The sequence below is a fragment of the Somniosus microcephalus genome, chromosome 15, assembly GCF_052327205.1.
Source record: "Somniosus microcephalus isolate GS21.2 chromosome 15, FLI_Smic_1.0, whole genome shotgun sequence".
In the NCBI taxonomy this organism is placed as follows: Eukaryota; Metazoa; Chordata; class Chondrichthyes; order Squaliformes; family Somniosidae; genus Somniosus; species Somniosus microcephalus.
Genome location: NC_141001.1, coordinates 28,881,125 through 28,904,000, shown reverse-complemented (window position 1 = coordinate 28,904,000; position 22,876 = coordinate 28,881,125). Strand labels below are relative to the sequence as shown.

Sequence of the window (22,876 nt, the reverse complement as noted above, 5' to 3'; positions counted from 1 at the left end):
GGGTGACCACGAAGGAATACTCCCTCATACCCTCATTCCTTACCAGGCTCTGTGAAATACTGAATAAATACTGCACTATATGGTAATAAATTCTTCACTTTATTTTTTAAAATGTGTTCTGTACCGATGCCCTAATAATCCTACGACTTTGAGTACTTTTCTGCTCGCAATGTGAAGAGTCATATGCTCCTGTGATGCAATATTGGTGATTGGTTATGAATCAGACAACGGAGCAGGTGATGGATGGTTCTGTGATTTGGGTTTATGTCCAGTGACAATTGCAGCAGCTGCCACACTGCTGATTTATCCCACAGGTTTATTTCCAGAATAACAGTGATGGAGGTGCACAGGAACCCATTTAGGAAATAATACACCTGTAAAAATTGTCTGCACATTATAATGGTGATCCCAGTGTCCAGCATCTTATTCCCTTGGAATTCTCCTTTAAAGGGCCCTATAGTGGTGATCCCAGTGACTAGGAGAGCATAAAATAGGAATGTTTCTTTAAAGGGCCTAATAAATGTAAGAGTGATTCAAGTATTTGGGCGATCCAATTAGAACGGAATGCTTCTTTAACATTTATAATCGATTTCAAATGGATACTTACAGTCTAGAAAACACCATTTTGGGGACAGCTTCTGCGAAGACAAGGTTCTAGACTTGGTGCCATCGTCCTCCTACAAAGGGAGATGAAAGGAACCCATTAGCACTTTCAAGAACTTTATTTGTGAAGCCACTGCGCAATGGGGCACAAGAAAGTGAGCCTTTGGCTTAGTGGAAGTATTTGCATCTCTAAATCAGAGAAGGTGTAGGGTTCAAACTCCGCTCCAAGCAGTCCTGGTGAGTGGAACACTGGCTCCGAATTCTAGTTTGACATCCAGCGGGATAATCATGCCCACTGGGTTGTGGGAGCCCAGAAAACCCTCCCGCTGTATAGGGCTAACCATCCTATCAGCTGATGTGAAGATGGTTACGGCCACGGAAGGGGCATTCACGATGCGGATTGTCAGACTGTTAATCAGCCTGTGAATCCTTCCACTGCTTCATACTGTTCTCCAGGGGGAAGAGTGTGAAGACACAAAAGCAACAATGGGTGCAACACTCTGCAAACACTTGAGAAACCAGGGCAGTGTGATTTATAGACATCATCATTTTTGAGACAAACATCAAGGACAAGAAAACATGATCAATGTCACCAATAAAGTGGCCATGCTCAGGCAGTGCAATGCAACATGGGAGCAAAAGAGGGCAACTATTCTAACTAAATTAAGCATGTGTGCATCATATGAGAACTGTGCACTTGAAGAAACCAGCTGCTGTATCTATGAGGCTGGACAATCGGATCCCAACTTCTCCATTATCAGATTCCCATGATTTGGAGGGAGAGAGAGTCTGGCTTGCAGTTCTCACCTCTCCCTGTCAGTCGGGGGGGAGACTGAAGCTCATTAAGTGAGATGGAAGCTCATTAAGTGAGATGGCACATCAATGTATTACGTCACTGGTTCACCCCCTAATACTTCTTCACAGTGGAGAAAGAAGCTTTGCAAAGAGGACTGTCGATTAAATCCTTTAGATTGGTTTGTGACCTTAGCTTTTTTGTTTAACAGCAATCTATTCTACCATTGTGGAAGTCTGGTCAACAAGGCCTAAAGGATTATGATGTAATGTTGTTGCTGTTTTTGTACCACAGAACTGATGGTGCAGACAGCACATGCAAACCAAACTTCACACAGACCACACGTTCAAGTTCTTTACATGCAAATGCTCTGTACAAATCACGACAGCTGTCACGGCGTGCACGCAAAAAGATGTGCTTCATGCTCGGAACGGGAATAGCATTAGACAGCAGTGTACGAGAGTCAGTGCATGCTATCAAACAGCATCCCTGGATCACAAACCTGCAGCACCAAACGCTGGAGCGAGGGATGAACCAGGGGTAAATCCTGTGGAAGAGTAGAACATCTTGCATTGCATCAGTAATTAGGGGACAACTGCTGTACCCATCACGGTAGGATTTAGTTATTTTAAGAGGGACACTGGAACAATAATCATTTCTAAATAATACCGCAGAAATTTCCCACAAGCGGTAGGGTAAAAGTCATCAGGCTAAGACTTTCTCAGGCACCTCGCAGGAACCAGCTGTGTAGCAGCACTAACTGGCCACCTTCTTGGCAATGGATGCTTCATAGTGCATGACAACAAGGGGGGGGGGAAATGGAAAGTGTAACACAAGAAATGGGGAAATGGGAAGAGTATGACGAGAGAGGGGGAAATGGGAAGTGTTTGACAAGAGAGGGGGGAAATGGGAAGAGTATGACGAGAGAGGGGGAAATGGAAAGTGTTTGACAAGAGAGGGGGGAAATGGGAAGAGTATGACGAGAGAGGGGGAAATAGGAAGTGTTTGACAAGAGAGGGGGAACTGGGAAGAGTATGACGAGAGAGGGGGAAATAGGAAGTGTTTGACCGGCGGGGGGGGGGGGGGGGGGGATGGGAAGTGTTTGACAAGAGAGAGGGGAAAGTGGAAAGAGCAGATATCTGATAATCCAAGGTAGTTAGAGAGCAGCTTTGGTAGTGCAGGGACTGTATTTTACTGGCACCATTCTGCAGTTTGGCTCTTGGCATCCACGAGAGGTCTGCTGGAGCTGCAGCTGGCTCCGGAACTCTAATGTGCCTGCCTTGGCAATTTGGCAGCATCCTGCCTAGACTGCACACCACACACACTCTACAACCAGCTGCAACAGATGTTACGCAGAAAAAAAAGCAAAGATTTCAGTGAAGTGATCACCAATCCGCATGACTCAAGTTGAGCACTGCGGAAGAGAAGGAGTCTGCCAGCATCCTGACTCGCTGTTGCAGAGTTACCTCAGGCCAGCAGCAAACCTGAAGATCTGGTCATCGCCTGCAAAACCAAAACTACCTTCTCACCTGATGAGCATTTCTTCAGGAGACAGTACGGATATGAAGCAATCGTCTGGCTAATTCTGCAACTGCAATCTTTCACCATCAGCAGTGTGCAGTTAGTCAGGCTACAAAATGTTTCTGGTATGGCGTAAACTCATAATAAGGCACTTAACACTACTGTTTTACTATGTAAGCGGTCATGGAATCCTACAGCACAGGAGTAGGCCATTCGACCCATCGTGTCTGTGCCGGCTCTTTGAAAGAGCTATCCAATTAGTACCACTCTTTGCCCTCAACCCTGCAAATTTATCCTTTTCAAGTATTATCCACTCCCTTTTGAAAGTTATTATTGAATCTGCTTCCACCACCCTTTCGGGCAGTGCACTCCAGATCACAACAACTCGCTGCGTAAAAAATGTTCTCCTCATCACTCCCCAGATTTTTTGCCAATTATCTTAAATCTGTCCCCTCTGGTTACCGAACCCCGACCAGCGGAAACAGTTTCTCCTTATTTAACTCTATCAAAATCCCCCCCGTCATTTTGAACACCTCTATTATATCGCCCCTTAACTTTCTCTGCTCTAAAGGTGAACAATCCCAGATTCTCCAGTCTCTCCACATAACTGAAGTCTCTCATCCCTGGTATCATCCTGGTAAATCACCTCTTCACCCTCTCTAAAGCCTTGACATCCTTCCTAAAGTGTGGTTCCTAGAACTGGAACCAATACTCCAACTGAGGCCTAACCAGTGATTTATAAAGGTTTATCATAACTTCCTTGCTTTTGTACTCTATGGGCTGGATTTTCATTGAGTCGTCGGGTTGGAGGCGGGACTACAACTTTCGGGGTTATAGTCCCGCCTCCATCGAGATGTGGCCAATCCACACGATCTTAGCTTGATTGACCTTGTTGAGCCCACCCAGCAGGCTCAGCAGGCCAATTAAGGGCCACCCGGCAACAGGTGACGTCACAGACTGAAATTTCATCTGTCAAGAAATTTTGACAGATGAAATATCAGCGTTTCACAGCTGTTTGAAGCTGTCAAACACTGACAGTCTTACTTCTAACCCGAGTCCTTCTCCACAGACTCAGTTAGAAATCTCTCCTGCACAGAAAGCTGCAGGCTGTCACTTTTGACAGTTCGCAGCCATTCTGCTTTCTGTGCCGGTGAGATGACGGACTCCCAGGACCTAAAGGAAGGAAGGCTGAAAAGGTAAGAAAAGGTAATTTATACTTCTATAATCACTTTAGGCACACCAAACACACTTACCTTTGCACTCATGCACACATCACTCACCTGAACACCGACATCTCGACCCCTCCAAGTCCTTCAGCCCGACTCCTCTAACTTGGCATGGTTTGGAGCCGTTGGGAATCCCACACTTCAACCTTCAAAATAGTGATTAGGCTAAAAACAGCCTGTTAACTACCTGTTAACAGGCAGTTAATTGGCACTAATCCCTTCCCGCCTCGGGTAGGCGGGTCCCAGTGCGGGGCGGGTACCCGTCTCCTTTGAAACTGGCATGGAGGCGGGTTGGGGGCGGGATGGAGTCGGGACCCCCGATTTCGGGATTTTAACCCCCCGCACGCCTCCAATCCCGACTCCACGGCACAATGAAAATCCTGCCCTATACCTCTACTAATAAAGCTATGAATCCTGTATGCTTTTTTAACAGCTTTATCAACTTGTTCTGCCAGCTTCAAAGATTTGTGTACATAAACCCCCAGGTCTCTGTTCCTGCACCCCCTTTATAATTGTACCATTTAGTTTATATTGCCTCGCCTCATTCTTCCTCCCAAAATCCAGCAATTCACACTTCTCTGCATTAAATTTCATCTGCCATGTGTCTGTCCATTTCACCAGTCTGTCTATGTCCTCTTGAAGTCTGCTGCCATCCTCCTCACGGTTTACTACTTTTCCAAGTTTTGTGTCATCTGCAAACTTTGAAATTGTGTCCCCCATACACAAGCCCAGGTCAGTATTATATATCAAAAAGAGCAGTGGTTCTAATACCCACCCCTGGGGACCACCACTGTATATTTTCCTCCAGTCTGAAAAACAAGCATTCACCACTACTCTCTGCTTTCTGACTCGCATTATAATTTCTTAGATGTGTGAATAAAAAACACAGACATGAAAGCAATGTATTTTCAAAGATAGTGTTTTTTTTAAAAATCAAACAAACCTGAAGATCAATCAAAACTTTGGAGTTGCCAGAACTGTGTCACACTAAAAGCTTTTTGATAAAGGTGATGGAACTACATTTAACAGTCGTATGTCTGAATCAACTCTCAGTTACTTTAATGCCAATGAATAATAATCATAGAAACAAGAGATTGGCAAACAAAATTCTTCCAGGCCGGAGGATGGGGGTAGTGCTATTCATCTGCATTAAGTTATATGTTCTAAAGGGAGATTGTTCCCTGACTGGTATTACTCGGTTCTCCATCGTTCCTGCACTTCATAATTTCAAAGTGCTGCTCAGAGGCAGACATTTTGTGCAGGATGTTTCTCTCTCCTGGGGGAGGAGGGTGGGAGTGGTAGGGGAGGGAGAGATGTCCCTGGGTACGATCTCCTGCTCGTCATCTGCGAGGTTTGGCCTACGGACTCCAGGAGCTTCTCCAGAGTGAGTGAAGCGTTTTGTTGGCTTCTTCATTTTGTTTCTGGAATATTCTGACAGCGAGTTACAAGGGGCCATCACTTCAAAAACTGCATCATCAGCCGGAGATCTAGGAGAGGATAGCAGCTCACCTTCTGGACTGGGTGATTATTTCAGGTGGAAGGGAATACATTTAAAATGGGTGGTGGGAAAAAATCCAAAGTCGTTACTCTAAATTAAATTTGCAAATCTAATTTTCTTTTTAAGTTGCAATTTTAAGGTGGTTTCTTTTCTTCCCTCTGTCTGGTGTCTGTTTGCCATGTACCATCAACAGCCAAGAACTCACGTAGCCACCTGCTCCCAAGCCTATGCCAATGTTGCTCTAACATTTGCCCATAAGCAGTGCTCAAGAGCAGCCTCTGGGGTGACTCTCTCCTTGATCTTCTCTCCATCACTTCAGAAAAGCACCTGGCTTTTGCTCAGAGCCTCTCCATAGCAGCCAGACTGAGATCAAGAGCAAGCTCGCGGGGCTGACGAGTCAACGCCTGTTCCTATTTTCCTATGTAACCTCACTGCACCTGGCCGGGGTGGGAAATTGTGGGCAGGAATCCACATCTTACCACTCTGCGGTAAAACGCTTTGGGGCTCCAATGAGTGGCGACACGCTTCCCATCTCTAACTTTGCTGCATTATTCACACAGGGACATGGGCTTCAATAGAACTGATTACTTTGGGCACTGTAGCATTGATGTCGACAGCCATGACAGAGGGTAATGCAGAGCTCAACCTCTCTACTTCTCCGGAAGCCTCTCTCTGAATCTCAATTAATCAAAATTGCATCGTCAACAAGAGCATATTTCACTGCCCCAGCGAGTCCTTCCCGAAAGAAAAATAAATGTCTTGAGACGTACCTCTTGAAGTCTCTCAATGTGGGTGCGGCAGATCTCCAGGTCACTGTCCCCAGGGATGACGATGATGCCCAGGGGCACCGCTGTGAGACAGAACAGAAAAGGAATTTAAAAAATAAACACTTTAAAAATCCTCAGTTCAGCAACAGCAAAAGAAAGAATTGCATTTCTATAGCGCCTTTCACGACCTCAGGATATCCCAAAGCGCTTTATAGACAATGAAGTACTTTTGAAGTGTAGTCGCTATTGTAATGTAGGAAACGAAACAGCAAATTTGAGCACAGCAAGCTCCCACATACAGCAATGTGATAATGACCAGATCATCTGTTTTAGTGAGGTTGATTGAGGGATAAATGTTGGCCAGGACATCGGTTAGAACTCCCTGCTCTTCTTCAAAATAGTGCCATGGGATCTTTTACATCCACCTGAGAGGGCAGACGGGGCCTCGATTTAATCTCAGCTCAAAGACGTCACCTCAGATCGTGCAGCTTTCCAACAGTACTGCTCTATAGTGTCAGACTGGACTATGTGCTCAAGTCTCTGGACTGGGACTTGATGCCACAACCTTCTGATTCAGAGGTAAGAGTGCTACCAGCTGAGCCACAGCTGGCACCACACCAGATAGCTACTAACTAACAAGTTGCCTTTACTTTTTTTTCCAATTTAAACTCTATGTCATTAAAGTTTAAAAATTAGGTCCAAATATTTAACATCTAATTAACTCTGCACTTGTATTCAATAATATTAGCAATGCCAAGTATGCCCAGGAGTGTACAGCATTGGCACTTCACGGACTGTAAGCATAAGGATCTGATTTTAGCCGAGTTGATCAGGCAACATTGATGATCTACCAGCTAGGATGGCAGCAGAACAGGAGTGTCAATATACTGTACCTCACTGGGGCACAGTGAATATACTGTACCTCACTGGGACAGAGTGTCAATATACTGTACCTCACTGGGGCACAGTGTCAATATACTGTACCTCACTGGGGCACAGTGTCAATATACTGTACCTCACTGGGGCACAGTGTCAATATACTGTACGTCACTGGGACAGTGTGTCAATATACTGTACCTCACTGGGGCACAGTGTCAATATACTGTACCTCACTGGGGCAGAGTGTCAATATACTGTACCTCACTGGGACAGTGTGTCAATATACTGTACCTCACTGGGGCAACGTGTCAATATACTGTACCTCACTGGGTCAGAGTGTCAATATACTGTACCTCACTGGGGCAGTGTCAATATACTGTACCTCACTGGGGCAGAGTGTCAATATACTGTACCTCACTGGGGCAGTGTCAATATACTGTACCTCACTGGGGCAGTCAATATACTGTACCTCACTGGGGCACAGTGTCAATATACTGTACCTCACTGGGGCACAGTGTCAATATACTGTACCTCACTGGGGCAGAGTGTCAATATACTGTACCTCACTGGGACAGTGTGTCAATATACTGTACCTCACTGGGGCAACGTGTCAATATACTGTACCTCACTGGGTCAGAGTGTCAATATACTGTACCTCACTGGGGCACAGTGTCAATATATTGTACCTCACTGGGCAGAGTGTCAATATACTGTACCTCACTGGGGCAGAGTGTCAATATACTGTACCTCACTGGGGCACAGTGTCAATATATTGTACCTCACTGGGGCAGTGACAATATACTGTACCTCACTGGGGCACAGTGTCAATATACTGTACCTCACTGGGGCAACGTGTCAATATACTGTACCTCACTGGGGCACAGTGTGTCAATATACTGTACCTCACTGGGGCAGTGTGTCAATATACTATACCTCACTGGGGCAGTGTGTCAATATACTGTACCTCACTGGGGCAGAGTGTCAATATACTGTACCTCACTGGGGCAGTGTGTCAATATACTGTACCTCACTGGGGCAACGTGTCAATATATTGTACCGCACGGTCAGAGTATCAATATACTGTACCTCACTGGGGTTGGAGTCAATATACTGTACCTCACTGGGGCAGTGTGTCAATATACTGTACATCACTGGGGCAGTGTGTCAATATACTGTACATCACTGGGGCAGTGTGTCAATATACTGTACCTCACTGGGGCAGTGTCAATATACTGTACCTCACTGGGGCAGTGTCAATATACTGTACCTCACTGGGGCAGTGTCAATATACTGTACCTCACTGGGGCAGTGTCAATATACTGTACCTCACTGGGGCAGTGTGTCAATATACTGTACCTCACTGGGGCAACGTGTCAATATATTGTACCGCACGGTCAGAGTATCAATATACTGTACCTCACTGGGGTTGGAGTCAATATACTGTATCTCACTGGGGTTGGAGTCAATATACTGTACCTCACTGGGGCAGTGTGTCAATATACTGTACATCACTGGGGCAGTGTGTCAATATACTGTACATCACTGGGGCAGTGTGTCAATATACTGTACCTCACTGGGGCAGTGTCAATATACTGTACCTCACTGGGGCAGTGTCAATATACTGTACCTCACTGGGGCAGTGTCAATATACTGTACCTCACTGGGGCAGTGTCAATATACTGTACCTCACTGGGGCAGTGTGTCAATATACTGTACCTCACTGGGGCAACGTGTCAATATATTGTACCGCACGGTCAGAGTATCAATATACTGTACCTCACTGGGGTTGGAGTCAATATACTGTACCTCACTGGGGCAGTGTGTCAATATACTGTACATCACTGGGGCAGTGTGTCAATATACTGTACATCACTGGGGCACAGTGTCAATATACTGTACCTCACTGGGGCAGTGTCAATATACTGTACCTCACTGGGGCAGAGTGTCAATATACTGTACCTCACTGGGGCAGAGTGTCAATATACTGTACCTCACTGGGGCATAGTGTCAATATACTGTACCTCACTGGGACGGTGTGTCAATATACTGTACCTCACTGGGACGGTGTGTCAATATACTGTACCTCACTGGGGCACAGTGTCAATATACTGTACCTCACTGGGGCATAGTGTCAATATACTGTACCTCACTGGGACGGTGTGTCAATATACTGTACCTCACTGGGACGGTGTGTCAATATACTGTACCTCACTGGGGCACAGTGTCAATATACTGTACCTCACTGGGGCACAGTGTCAATATACTGTACCTCACTGGGGCATAGTGTCAATATACTGTACGTCACTGGGGCAGTGTCAATATACTGTACGTCACTGGGGCAGTGTGTCAATATACTGTACCTCACTGGGACGGTGTGTCAATATACTGTACCTCACTGGGGCACAGTGTCAATATACTGTACCTCACTGGGGCATAGTGTCAATATACTGTACCTCACTGGGGCATAGTGTCAATATACTGTATCTCACTGGGGCAGTGTGTCAATATACTGTACCTCACTGGGGCATAGTGTCAATATACTGTACCTCACTGGGGCATAGTGTCAATATACTGTACCTCACTGGGGCAGTGTGTCAATATACTGTACCTCACTGGGGCATAGTGTCAATATACTGTACCTCACTGGGGCACAGTGTCAATATACTGTACCTCACTGGGGCATAGTGTCAATATACTGTACGTCACTGGGGCAGAGTGTCAATATACTGTACCTCACTGGGGCATAGTGTCAATATACTGTACCTCACTGGGGCAGTGTCAATATACTGTACGTCACTGGGGCACAGTGTCAATATACTGTACGTCACTGGGGCAGTGTCAATATACTGTACCTCACTGGGGCACAGTGTCAATATACTGTACCTCACTGGGGTTGTAGTCAATATACTGTACCTCACTGGGGCACAGTGTCAATATACTGTACCTCACTGGGGCAACGTGTCAATATATTGTACCGCACGGTCAGAGTATCAATATACTGTACCTCACTGGGGTTGTAGTCAATATACTGTACCTCACTGGGGCAGTGTGTCAATATACTGTACCTCACTGGGGCAACGTGTCAATATATTGTACCGCACGGTCAGAGTATCAATATACTGTACCTCACTGGGGTTGGAGTCAATATACTGTACCTCACTGGGGCAGTGTGTCAATATACTGTACATCACTGGGGCAGTGTGTCAATATACTGTACATCACTGGGGCAGTGTGTCAATATACTGTACCTCACTGGGGCAGTGTCAATATACTGTACCTCACTGGGGCAGTGTCAATATACTGTACCTCACTGGGGCAGTGTCAATATACTGTACCTCACTGGGGCAGTGTCAATATACTGTACCTCACTGGGGCAGTGTGTCAATATACTGTACCTCACTGGGGCAACGTGTCAATATATTGTACCGCACGGTCAGAGTGTCAATATACTGTACCTCACTGGGGCAGTGTGTCAATATGCTGTACCTCACTGGGGCAGAGTGTCAATATACTGTACCTCACTGGGGCAGAGTGTCAATATACTGTACCTCACTGGGGCATAGTGTCAATATACTGTACCTCACTGGGGCATAGTGTCAATATACTGTACGTCACTGGGGCACAGTGTCAATATACTGTACCTCACTGGGGCAGTGTCAATATACTGTACCTCACTGGGGCAGTGTCAATATACTGTACCTCACTGGGGCAGAGTGTCAATATACTGTACCTCACTGGGGCAGAGTGTCAATATACTGTACCTCACTGGGGCATAGTGTCAATATACTGTACCTCACTGGGACGGTGTGTCAATATACTGTACCTCACTGGGACGGTGTGTCAATATACTGTACCTCACTGGGGCACAGTGTCAATATACTGTACCTCACTGGGGCATAGTGTCAATATACTGTACCTCACTGGGACGGTGTGTCAATATACTGTACCTCACTGGGACAGTGTGTCAATATACTGTACCTCACTGGGGCACAGTGTCAATATACTGTACCTCACTGGGACGGTGTGTCAATATACTGTACCTCACTGGGGCACAGTGTCAATATACTGTACCTCACTGGGACATAGTGTCAATATACTGTACGTCACTGGGGCAGTGTCAATATACTGTACGTCACTGGGGCAGTGTCAATATACTGTACCTCACTGGGGCAGTGTCAATATACTGTACGTCACTGGGGCACAGTGTCAATATACTGTACCTCACTGGGGCAGTGTCAATATACTGTACCTCACTGGGGCACAGTGTCAATATACTGTACGTCACTGGGGCAGTGTCAATATACTGTACCTCACTGGGGCACAGTGTCAATATACTGTACCTCACTGGGGTTGTAGTCAATATACTGTACCTCACTGGGGCAGTGTCAATATACTGTACCTCACTGGGGCAGAGTGTCAATATACTGTACCTCACTGGGGCAGTGTCAATATACTGTACCTCACTGGGGCAGTGTCAATATACTGTACCTCACTGGGGCAGTGTCAATATACTGTACCTCACTGGGGCAGTGTCAATATACTGTACCTCACTGGGGTTGTAGTCAATATACTGTACCTCACTGGGGCAGTGTCAATATACTGTACCTCACTGGGGCACAGTGTCAATATACTGTACCTCACTGGGGCACAGTGTGTCAATATACTGTACCTCACTGGGGCACAGTGTCAATATACTGTACCTCACTGGGGCACAGTGTGTCAATATACTGTACCTCACTGGGGTTGTAGTCAATATACTGTACCTCACTGGGGCAGTGTCAATATACTGTACCTCACTGTGGCAACGTGTCAATATACTGTACCTCACTGGGGCACCAGGTCAATGTACTGTACCTGACTGGGGCAACGTGTCAATATACTGTACCTGACTGGGGCACAGTGTCAATATACTGTACCTGACTGGGGCACAGTGTCAATATACTGTACCTCACTGGGGCACAGTGTCAATATACTGTACCTCACTGGGGCATAGTGTCAATATACTGTACCTCACTGGGGCAGAGTGTCAATATACTGTACCTCACTGGGACAGTGTCAATATATTGTACATCACTGGGGCACCAGGTCAATGTACTGTACCTCACTGGGGCACCAGGTCAATATACTGTACCTCACTGGGGCACAGTGTCAATATACTGTACCTCACTGGGGCACCAGGTCAATATACTGTACCTCACTGGGGCACCAGGTCAATATACTGTACCTCACTGGGACAGTGTCAATATACTGTACCTCACTGGGGCACAGTGTCAATATACTGTACCTCACTGGGGCACCAGGTCAATATACTGTACCTCACTGGGGCACCAGGTCAATATACTGTACCTCACTGGGACAGTGTCAATATACTGTACCTCACTGGGGCACAGTGTCAATATATTGTACCACGCATTTTTGTGTCATTTTTCCTCACTACTGTTACTGAGAAATAAATAAAGGATTAAGTTTGCCTGAGTGTCCAGTGACTCTCAGGAGTCGATTAGTGAAGGTGATAAATCCACATCGCCACCACTGATTATTTTATAGCAGTAACCACTAGTTGTGCTAATATTTATTAGAACTTACTCCCATTCTCAACCGAAGTAAACAACAGTTCACCACTAATCAAACCTACAAATGTTTCTGAACAGAGACCTTTAACTAGCTCTACATAATCAGTAACGAACCCTTTACTAGCGATTTGTGGCTTTTTTTTCTTATTCCCCTTGCACTCATTTTGATGGGGCCAGTGTGTTGGGGGGGGGGGGGGGCAGAGGGGAAGGACTAATATGGAATAAAGTCTGTCAGTGATTTTAATTACCTGCTTCATGACATCTACTTTTTCATAAACATCAACATCCAGAGCAAAATATGACCACTGGTGTAACTGTATCCACGGGTGATTTATGTAACGTGCCTGCTGCAAAGACTGTGACCTATACTCAGGTGCAACTTGTACGCCAGATAACACGGTACTTAATCCCAATCTATTCTTCCAAATTCATCGGCAAGTCTGTCCACACTCTCCCTCCCTCCCTCCCTCCCCCTCCCCGTAGGCATGTAGTCTGGTCTCAAGGGGCCTGGCAGTAAAGGCTGAAGGGGAGTAAATTACCCCTCAGTGACAACATAAACAGGCAGCTCCTGCTCCACTGAGTCCTTAAGCTGAAAACTGTCACAAATCAACTTTCTCAACACAAACACTTTCTGGTCTTAACCAAACAGCTCCTGTCTGCTTTCGACAAAAGTTCAGTCAGACTGGCTGCAATGTTATTTTTTTAATTATTGACCCATAAATACAGCTGACCAGGTCTGCTCCAAAGCTATCAGATCAAAGGAGCGGCCCTAGTGTGACAAACCTCAGGCTTATTAACTCCTGCATTCCAATAGTCTCAAAACTGAGACACGCTGCAGATGTGACATGCGTTGCATAGTTTTCCCCTCTTCTCAAGGCACCATCTCTTGCAGGTGTACACTTCTATAGGGACTGGCTGTCTCAAGCGGCTGTCCAAAGTCACCAGTCTTCATGTGAAAGCCAAGTTAGTGAGTGTCAGCACTGGGAGGTATCAGAGCCAAGCCTCCACCCTGGCCAGACGCCAATGGTTCAGGAGTGGAAACCCTGGCTCAGTTTGCCCTTCTGTGGTGCAGGAACACGGCAGCCAATTCCAGCGTCTCCATTATTGGGCTGGGCTGCAATCCTTGCGTGGCCCAGAACAATTGTTAGTTTTAATTCAAGCTATGATTTTTTTTTAAAAGTAAGAAATAGTTCTGGAATCTGCAGTGTGAAAGGTCACATTGGGGATAAAAGGTTTGTTGCAGTGTAAACATTCACCTAAGACCCAACATGTTGACAGTGGGTAGCACACTCGCCTCCGAGTCAGAAGGTTGTGGGTTCAAGTCCCACTCCAGGGACTTGAGCACATAAATCTAGGCTGACGCTGAGGGAGTGCTGCACTGTCGGAGGTGCCGTCTTTCGGATGAGACTTTAAACCGAGGCCCCGTCTGCTCTCTCAGGTGGGCGTAAAAGATCCCATGGCACTATTTCGAAGAAAAGCAGGGGAGTTATCCCCGGTGTCCTGGCCAATATTTATCCCTCAATCAACATAACTAAAACAGATTATCTGGTCATTATCACATTGCTGTTTGTGGGACCTTGCTGTGTAAAATTGGCTACCGCGTATCCCACATTACAACAGTACTTCATTGGCTGTAAAGTGCTTTGAGATGTCCGGTGGTCGTGAAAGCCGCTATATAAATGCAAGTCTTTCTTTCTTCTTTCTATACAATGGAGTTTTCGATTAGGCTATTCCACAACAACAACTTATATTTAAATAGCACCTTTAATGTATTAAAACGTCAAAGGGCATTTCACAGGAGAGTAACCAGACAAAGAAGGAGATATTAGGGCAAGTGACTAAAAGCTCAGTCAAAGAGGTAGGTTTTAAGCAGTGTCTTAAAGGAGGAGAGGCAGAGAGGTTTGGGGAGGGAATTCCAGTGATTAGGGCCAAATATCTAAAGGCTCGGCTGCCAATGGTGGTGCGAAGGAAGTGGGGGAGAGTTGGAGGAACGCAGAGTTCTCAGAATGCAGAGCTTGAGCACAGAGCTCGGAAGCAGAGCTGGAACATTGCAAACGGAGTGGATCGCAAGCAGAGTGGAGGAATTTGGTAAGTGCAGGAATTCGGTGGAGAGGAAAAGGAGGAATGGAACCACAGAACCCAAGATCTCTAAGTTAATAGACACGAGCGCAGACCTGTGGGAGAGCAAGAGGAGCGGCCGCAGATAAAGGTAAGCCCAAGAGCACGTGGGGGGGGGGGGGGGGGGGAGAGCGCGAGTGTCAGGGAGCGAAGTAAGTGGCATCAACACAAGGGAAGAAGCTGATTGGTGAGTAGCTGGTGATGGTGATTGTTTTTTTTTAAGTCTTGAGTTTATTTCTGTTAAGTTACTTAATAGTCTATTAAGTAGAGGCATGGCAGGGCACCTCGGTCCCGTGGAATACACATCTTGTGCCACGTGGGAACTCCAGGCGCTTTCCGTGTCCTGGACAACCAAATGTGCCGGAAGTGTCATCAGCTGGAGGAGCTCAAGCTCCAGGTTTCCGAGCTTGAGCAGCAGTTGGCGTCACTACGGTGCATCTGTGAGGCTGAGAGCTACATGAATAGCACGTTTCAGGAGGATGTCACCCCGCAGCGTAAGAGCGTGCAGGCAGAGAGGGAATCGGTGACTGTCAGACAGACAAGGAGGACCAGGCAGGTAGTGCAGGAGTACCGAGTGCATCTCGCTCTCCAACCAGTGTTCAGGACTGTATAATGGTGAAGGCAATGGTTCCTCTGGGGAGTACAGCCAGAGCCAAGTCCACAGCACCACGGGTGGCTCAGCTGTGCGTGGGGTGGGGTGGGGGGGCGGGGGGGGGGGAAGAAGATCGGGAAAGCAATAAGAGATTCGATAGTTAGGGGAAACAGGCAGGTGTTTCTACGGCCACAGATGTGATACCAGGATGGTATGTTGCCTCTCTGGTGCCAGGGTCAAGGGTGTCACTGAGCGGCTGCAGAACATTCTGACATTCTGAGGGGGGAGGGGGATTTTAGGGAGCTAGGAAAGAGATGAAAAAGCAGGACCTCAAAGGTAGTAATCTCTGGATTACTCCCGGTGCCACGAGCTAGTGAGTATAGAAATAGGAGGATAGAGCAGATGAATGCGTGGCTGGAGAGATGGTGCAGGAGGGAGGGCTTTAGATTCCTGGGACATTGGGGCCGGTTCTGGAGTAGGTGGGACCTGTACAAGCCGGACGGGTTGCACCTCAACAGAGCCGGGACTAATGTCCTCGCGGGAAGGTGGGGGGGGGGGGGGGGGCGGTTTGCTAGTGCAGTTGGGGAGGGTTTGGACTAATTTGGCTGGGGGATGGGCACCAGGATGTAGCATTAGAAAGGAGAAACAAGGTGCACAAAGGATTAGGAAAGACAGATAGCACTAGAGGAAGAAATAGTACGGTATAAGGTGGGGTCAGACTAAGAGAGAATACAAGGTGGTCTAAGATAGGTTTACAGTGCATGTGTGTGAAGTGTGGTAAATAAGGATGGTGAGCTGCAGGTGCAAATAGCCACGTGGGGATATGATGTCGTGGCGATAAAGGAGACCTGGCTCAAAAAGGGCAGGATTGGGTACTAAATTTTCCTGAATATAAGGTGTTCAGGAAAGATAGGGAAGATATTCAGGAAAGAGTATTCAATATTCAGGAAAGATAGGCAAAAAGGAAAAGGAGGTGGGGTAGCATTGCTGGTTAAAGAGGGGATTAACACAATTGTAAGGAAGGATATTAGCTCTGATGATGTGGAATCTGTATGGGTAGAACTGAGAAATACCAAGGGGCAGAAAACATTAGTGGGAGTGGTATATAGACCTCCAAACAGTAATGTGGAGGTCGGGGATGGCATTAAAAGGGAAATTAGAGAAGCGTGCAATAAGGGCACAGCAGGTATCATGGGTGATTTTAATCTACATATAGATTGGGCTAACCAAATTAGTAACAATACTGTGGAGGAGGAATTCCTGGAGTGTATACGTGATGGTTTCCTGGACCAATATGTCGAGGAACCAACTAGAGATCAGGCCATCTTAGACTGGGTATTATGTAATGAGAAAGGATTAATTAGCAATCTTGTTGTGCGAGGCCCCTTGGGTCAGAGCGATCATAATATGATAGAATTCTTCATTAAGATGGAGAGTGAAGTAGTTGACTCAGAGACTAGGGTCCTGAATTTAAATAAAGGAAACTATGATGGTATGAGGCGCGAGTTGGGTAGGATTGATTGGGGAATGTTACTCAAAGGGTTGACGGTGGATAGGCAATGGCAAACATTCAAAGATCGCATGAACTCCAGAATTTGTTCATCCCTGTTTGGCATAAAAATAAAACAAAAAAGGTGACTCAACCGTGGCTAACAAGGGAAATTAGAGATAGCATAAGATCCAAGGAGAGGACATATAAATTGGCCAGAAAAAGCAGTAAACCTGAGGATTGGGAGCAATTTAGGATTCAACAAAGGAGGGGGAAAATAGAGTATGAGAGTAAGCTTGCAGGGAACATAAAAACTGACTGTAAAAGCTTTTATAGATATGTGAAGAGAAAAAGATTGGTAAAGTCAAGCGTAGGTCCCTTGCAGTCAGAATCAGGGGAATTTATAATGGGGAACAAAGAAATGGCAGGCCAATTTATGTCACAAAGGAGGACACAAATAACCTCCCAGAGATGTCGGGGAACATAGGGTCTAATGAAAGGGAGGAACTGATAGAAATCAGTATTTGTAGGGAAATGGTGTTAGAGAAATCGACGGGATTGAAGGCCGATAAATCCCCAGGGCCTGATAACCTACATCCTAGGGTACTTAAGGAAGTGGCCCTAGAAATAGTAGATGCATTGCTGACCAGCTTCCAAAATTCGATAGACTCTGGAACAGTACCCATGGGTTGGCGGGTAGCTAATGTTACCCCGCTGTTCAAAAAAGGTGGTAGAGAGAAAACGGGGAATTACAGACCGGTAAGCCGGACATCGGTAGTGGGGAAAATGCTAGAGTCCATTATAAAAGATGTAATAGCAGAGCACTTGGAAAACAGTGACCGGATCGGACAAAGTCAACATGGATTTACAAAAGGTAAATCGTGCTTGACTAATCTACTGGAATTTCTGAGGATGTAACTGGTAAAATAGATAAGGGAGAACCAGTGGATGTGGCGTATTCGGACTTTCAAAAGGCTTTCGATAAGGTCCCGCATAAGAGATTAGCGTGTAAAGTTAAGGCACATGGGATTAGGGGCAAGGTATTGACTTGGATAGAGAACTGGTTGGCAGACAGAAAGCAAAGAGTTGGAATAAACAGCTCTTTTTCCAAGTGGCAGGCAGTGACTAGTGGGGTACCGCAGGGATCGGTCCTTGGACCCCAGCTATTCACAATATATATTAATGATCTGGACGAGGGAACTAGATGTAATATCTCCAAGTTTGCAGACGACACAAAGCTGGGTGGGCGTGTGTGCTGTGAGGAGGATGCCGAGAAACTCCAGGATGATTTGGACAGGTTGGGTGATTGGGCAGAAGCATGGCAGATGCAATATAACGTGGATAAATGCGAGGTTATCCACTTTGGTGTCAAAAACAAGAAGGCAGATTATTATCTGAACGGCAATAGATTGGGAAAAGGGGAAGTGCAACGAGACCTGAGCGTCCTTGTGCACCAGTCACTGAAGGTAAGCATGTAGGTGCAGCAGGCGGTTAAGAAGGCAAATGGTATGTTGGCCTTCGTAGCGAGAGGGTTTGAATACAGGAACAAGGATGTCTTGCTGCAGTTGTACAGGGCCTTGGTGAGACCACACCTTGAGTATTGTGTGCAGTTTTGGTCGCCTTATTTGAGGAAGGATATTCTTGCCATGGAAGGAGTGCAGTGAAGATTCACCAGGCTGATACCTGGGATGGCAGGAATGACGTATGAGGAGAGATTGGGTCGATTGGGCTTGTACTCACTGGAGTTTAGAAGAATGAGAGGGGATCTCATTGAAACTTACAAAATTCTAACAGGACTAGACAGACTAGATACAGGAAGGATGTTCCCGATGGTCGGGGAGTCCAGAACCAGGGGTCACAGTCTAAGGATAAGGGGTAAGCCATTTAGGACAGAGATGAGGAGGAATTTCTTCACCCAGAGAGTGGTGAACCTGTAGAATTCTCTACCACAGAAGGCAGTAGAGGCCAATTCATTAAATATATTCAAGAAGGAGTTGGATATATTTCTTAAGGCTAAAGGGATCAAGGGATATGGGGAGAAAGCAGGGACAGGGTACTGAAATTGGATGATCAGCCATGATCTCATTGAATGGCGGAGCAGGCTCGAGGGGCCGAATGGCCTGCTGTTATCTTCTATGTTTCTATGAAAGAAAGGAGGTGGAGTGTCAGTATTGATTAAGGAGAATGTTACAGTGCTAGAGAGGATATCCTGGAAGGGTCAAGGACGGAATCTGTTTGGTTAAAGTTGATAAACAATAGAGGTGCCATTACACTACTAGGTGTATTCTATATGCCACCAACTAGTGGGAAGGATATAGAGGAGCAAATTTACAGGGAAATTAGAGAGAGGTGCAAGAACTATAGAGTAGTAATAATGGGGGACTTCAATTATCCTAATATAGACTGGGATAGTAATAGTGTAAAGGGCAGAGAGGGGGAGGAATTTCTGAAGTGTGTTCAGGAGAACTTTCTTGATCAGTATGTTTCCGGCCCAACGAGGAAGGAGGCCTTGCTGGATCTGGTTCTGGTGAATGAGGTGGGTCAAGCAGAACAAGTGTCAGTAGGGGAACATTTAGGGAACAGTGATCACAGTATCAAGATTTAGATTAGCTATAGAAAAGGACAAGGAGCAATCTAGAGTAAAAATACTTAATTGGCGGAAGGCCAATTTCAGTGGGGTGAGAATGGATCTGGCCCGGGTAAATTGGAATCAAAGACTGGCAGGCAAAACTGTAATCGAACAATGGGCTGCCTTTAAAGAGATGGTTTGGGTGCAGACGAGGTACATTCCCACTCAGGGGAAAGGTAGGGCAACTAAAACCAGAGCTCCCTAGATGATGAAAGAGAAAGAGAGTAAGATGAAGCAGAAAAAGGGGGCGTATGACAGATGTCAGGTTGAGAATACAAGTGAGAACCAGGCTGAATATAGAAAGTTCAGAGGGAAGTGAAAAAGGAAGTAAGAGGGGCAAAGAGAGATTATGAGAATAGATTGGCAGCTAACATGAAAGGGAATCCAAAAGTCTTATATAGGCATATAAATAGTAAATGGGTAGTAAGATGAGGGGTGGGGCCAATTGGGGATCAAAATGGAGACCTACGCATGGAGGCAGAGGGCACGGCTGAGGTACTAAATGAGTACTTTGCATCTGATGATGAAAGAGGTACATACATACGAACATACAAATTAGGAGCAGGAGTAGGCCACTCGGCCCCTCGAGCCTGCTCCGCCATTCAATAAGATCATGGCTGATCTGATTATTCCATATTCCCGCCTACCCCCGATAACCTTTCACCCCCTTGCTTATCAAGTATTTATCTACCCCTGCCTTAAAAGATTCTGCTTCCACTGCCCTCTGAGGAAGAGAGTTCCAAAGACTCACGACCCTCTGAGAAAAAATGTCTCCTCATCTCTGTCTTAAATGGGTGACCCCTTATTTTTAAAGTGACCCCTAGTTCTAGATTCGCCCACAAGAGGAAACATCCTCTCCACATCCACCCTGTCCAGACCCCTCAGGATCTTTTATGTTTCAATCAAGTCACCTCTTACTCTTCTAAACTCCAGCGAATACAAGCCTAGCTGTTCCAACCTTTCCTCATAAGACAACCCGTCCATTCCAGGTATTAGTCTAGTAAACCTTCTCTGAACTGCTTCCAACGCATTTACATCCTTCCTTAAATAAGGAGACCAATACTGTACACAGTACTCCAGATGTGGTTTCACCAATGCCCTGTATAACTGAAGCATAACCTCCCTACATTTGTATTCAATTCTCCTCGCAATAAACAATAACATTCTATTAGCTTTCCTAATTACTTGCTGTACCTGCATACTAACCTTTTGCGATTCATGCACTAGGACACCCAGATCCCTCTGCATCGCAGAGCTCTGCAATCTCTCACCATTTAGATAATATGCTTCTTTTTTATTCTTCCTGCCAAAATGGACAACTTCACATTTTCCCACATTATACTCCATTTGCCAGATCTTTGCCCACTCACTTAACCTATCTATATCCCTTTGTAGCCTCCTGATGTCCTCTTCACAATTTACTTTCCTATCTATTTTTGTGTCATCAGCAAATTTAGCAACCGTACCTTCAGTCCCTTCTTCCAAGTCATTTATATAAATTGTAAAAAGTTGAGGCCCCAGCACTGATCCCTGTGGCACACCACTCGTTACATCTTGCCAATCAGAAAATGACCCATTTATGCCTAATCTGTTAGTTAGCCAATCTTCTATCCATGAGCTTTTATTTTCCGCAATAGCCTTTGATTGGTAGTTGAGATACTGGATGGGATAAAAATTGATAAAGAGGAGGTACAAGAAAGGCTGGCTGTACTTAAAGTAGATAAGTCACCAGGACCGGATGGGATGCATCCTAGGATGCTGAGGGAAATAAAGGTGGAAATTACGGAGGTACTGGCCATAATTTTCCAATCCTCCTTGGATATGGGGGTGTTGCTAGAGGACTGGAGAATTGCAAATGTTACACCCTTGTTCAAAAAAGGATGCAAGGATAAACTTAGCAATTACAGGCCAGTCAGTTTAACATCGGTAGTGGGGAAGGTTTTAGAAACGATAATCCGGAACAAAATTAACAGTCACTTGGACAAGTGTGGATTAATTAAGGAAAGCCAGCACGGATTTGTTAAAGGCAAATTGTGTTTAACTAACATGATTGAGTTTTTTGATGAGATAACAGAGAGGGTTGATGAGGGTAATGCGGTTGATGTGGTGTACATGGACTTCCAAAAGGCATTTGATAAAGTGCCACATAATAGGCTTGCCAGCAAAGTTGAAGCCCATGGAATAAAAGGGACACTGGCAGCTGGATACGAAATTGGCTAAGTGACAGGAAACAGAGAGTAGTGGTGAACGGTTGTTTATCGGACTGGAGGGAGGTACACAGTGGTGTTTCCCAGGGGTCGGTACGAAGACCACTGCTTTTCTTGATATGTATTAATGACTTGGATGTGGGTGTACAGGGCACAATTTCAAAATTTACAGATGACAAAATTTGGAAGTACAATGAACAGTGAGAAGGATAGTGATAGACTTCAAGAAGAAATAGACAGGCTGGTGGAATGGGTGGACACGCGGCAGATGAAATTTAACACAGAAAAGTGCGAAGTGATACATTTGGTTGGAAGGACAAGGAGAGGCAATATAAACTGGAGTACTGTATCCAATTCTGGGCACCGCACTTTAGGAAGGACGTGAAGGCCTTAGAGAGGGTGCAAAAAGGATTTACAAGAATGGTTCCAGGGATGAGGGACTTCAGTTACGTGGATAGACTGGAGAAGCTGGGGTTGTTCTCCTTGGAGCAGAGAATGTTGAGAGGAGATTTGATAGCGATGTGCAAAATCATGAGGGGTCTAGACAGAGTAAATAGAGAGAAAATATTCCCATTGGTGGATGGGTCGAGAACCAGAGGACACAGATTTAATGTAATTGGCAGAAGAACCGAAGGCGACATGAGGAAAAACTTTTTTATGCAGCGAGTGGTTAGGATCTGGAATGCGCTGCCCGAGAGGGTGGTGGAGGCAGACTCAATCATGGCTTTCAAAAGAGCTACGGGGAAAGGGCGGGGGAGTGGGACTAGCTGAAGAGCTGTTGCAGAGAGCCGGCACGGGCTCGACAGGCCGAATGGCCTCCTCATGTGCTGTAACCATTCTATGATTTTCAGAGGTTTATAGGGCTCGAGGAGGTTACAGAGATAAGGAGGAGCGAGAGCTCTCCAACAATTCCACCGTTGCAGTGACACTGCCCCATTAGTATTGGCAGTTCATCCACTCAGAAGTTCTATTTATTTGTGG

At 45.9% G+C, this 22,876-nt stretch overlaps 1 protein-coding gene across 9 annotated transcripts in view; it reads right to left on the bottom strand.

The window, feature by feature from the left end:
* dgkza (diacylglycerol kinase, zeta a) overlaps positions 1-22,876 on the bottom strand; it is a 516,902-nt gene that overhangs the window by 220,183 nt on the left and 273,843 nt on the right. For 6 of the 9 annotated variants that reach the window (XM_086007591.1, XM_086007594.1, XM_086007592.1 and 3 more), the window contains 3 exons: positions 6,412-6,491; positions 1,899-1,943; positions 608-677 (listed from right to left, as the gene is read on the bottom strand). In XM_086007591.1, coding sequence (XP_085863717.1) covers positions 608-677; positions 1,899-1,943; positions 6,412-6,491 — 195 coding nt within the window. The remainder of the gene's footprint in view (positions 1-607; positions 678-1,898; positions 1,944-6,411; positions 6,492-22,876) is intronic. The other 3 variants (XM_086007588.1, XM_086007587.1, XM_086007590.1) reach the window with 1 other exon arrangement.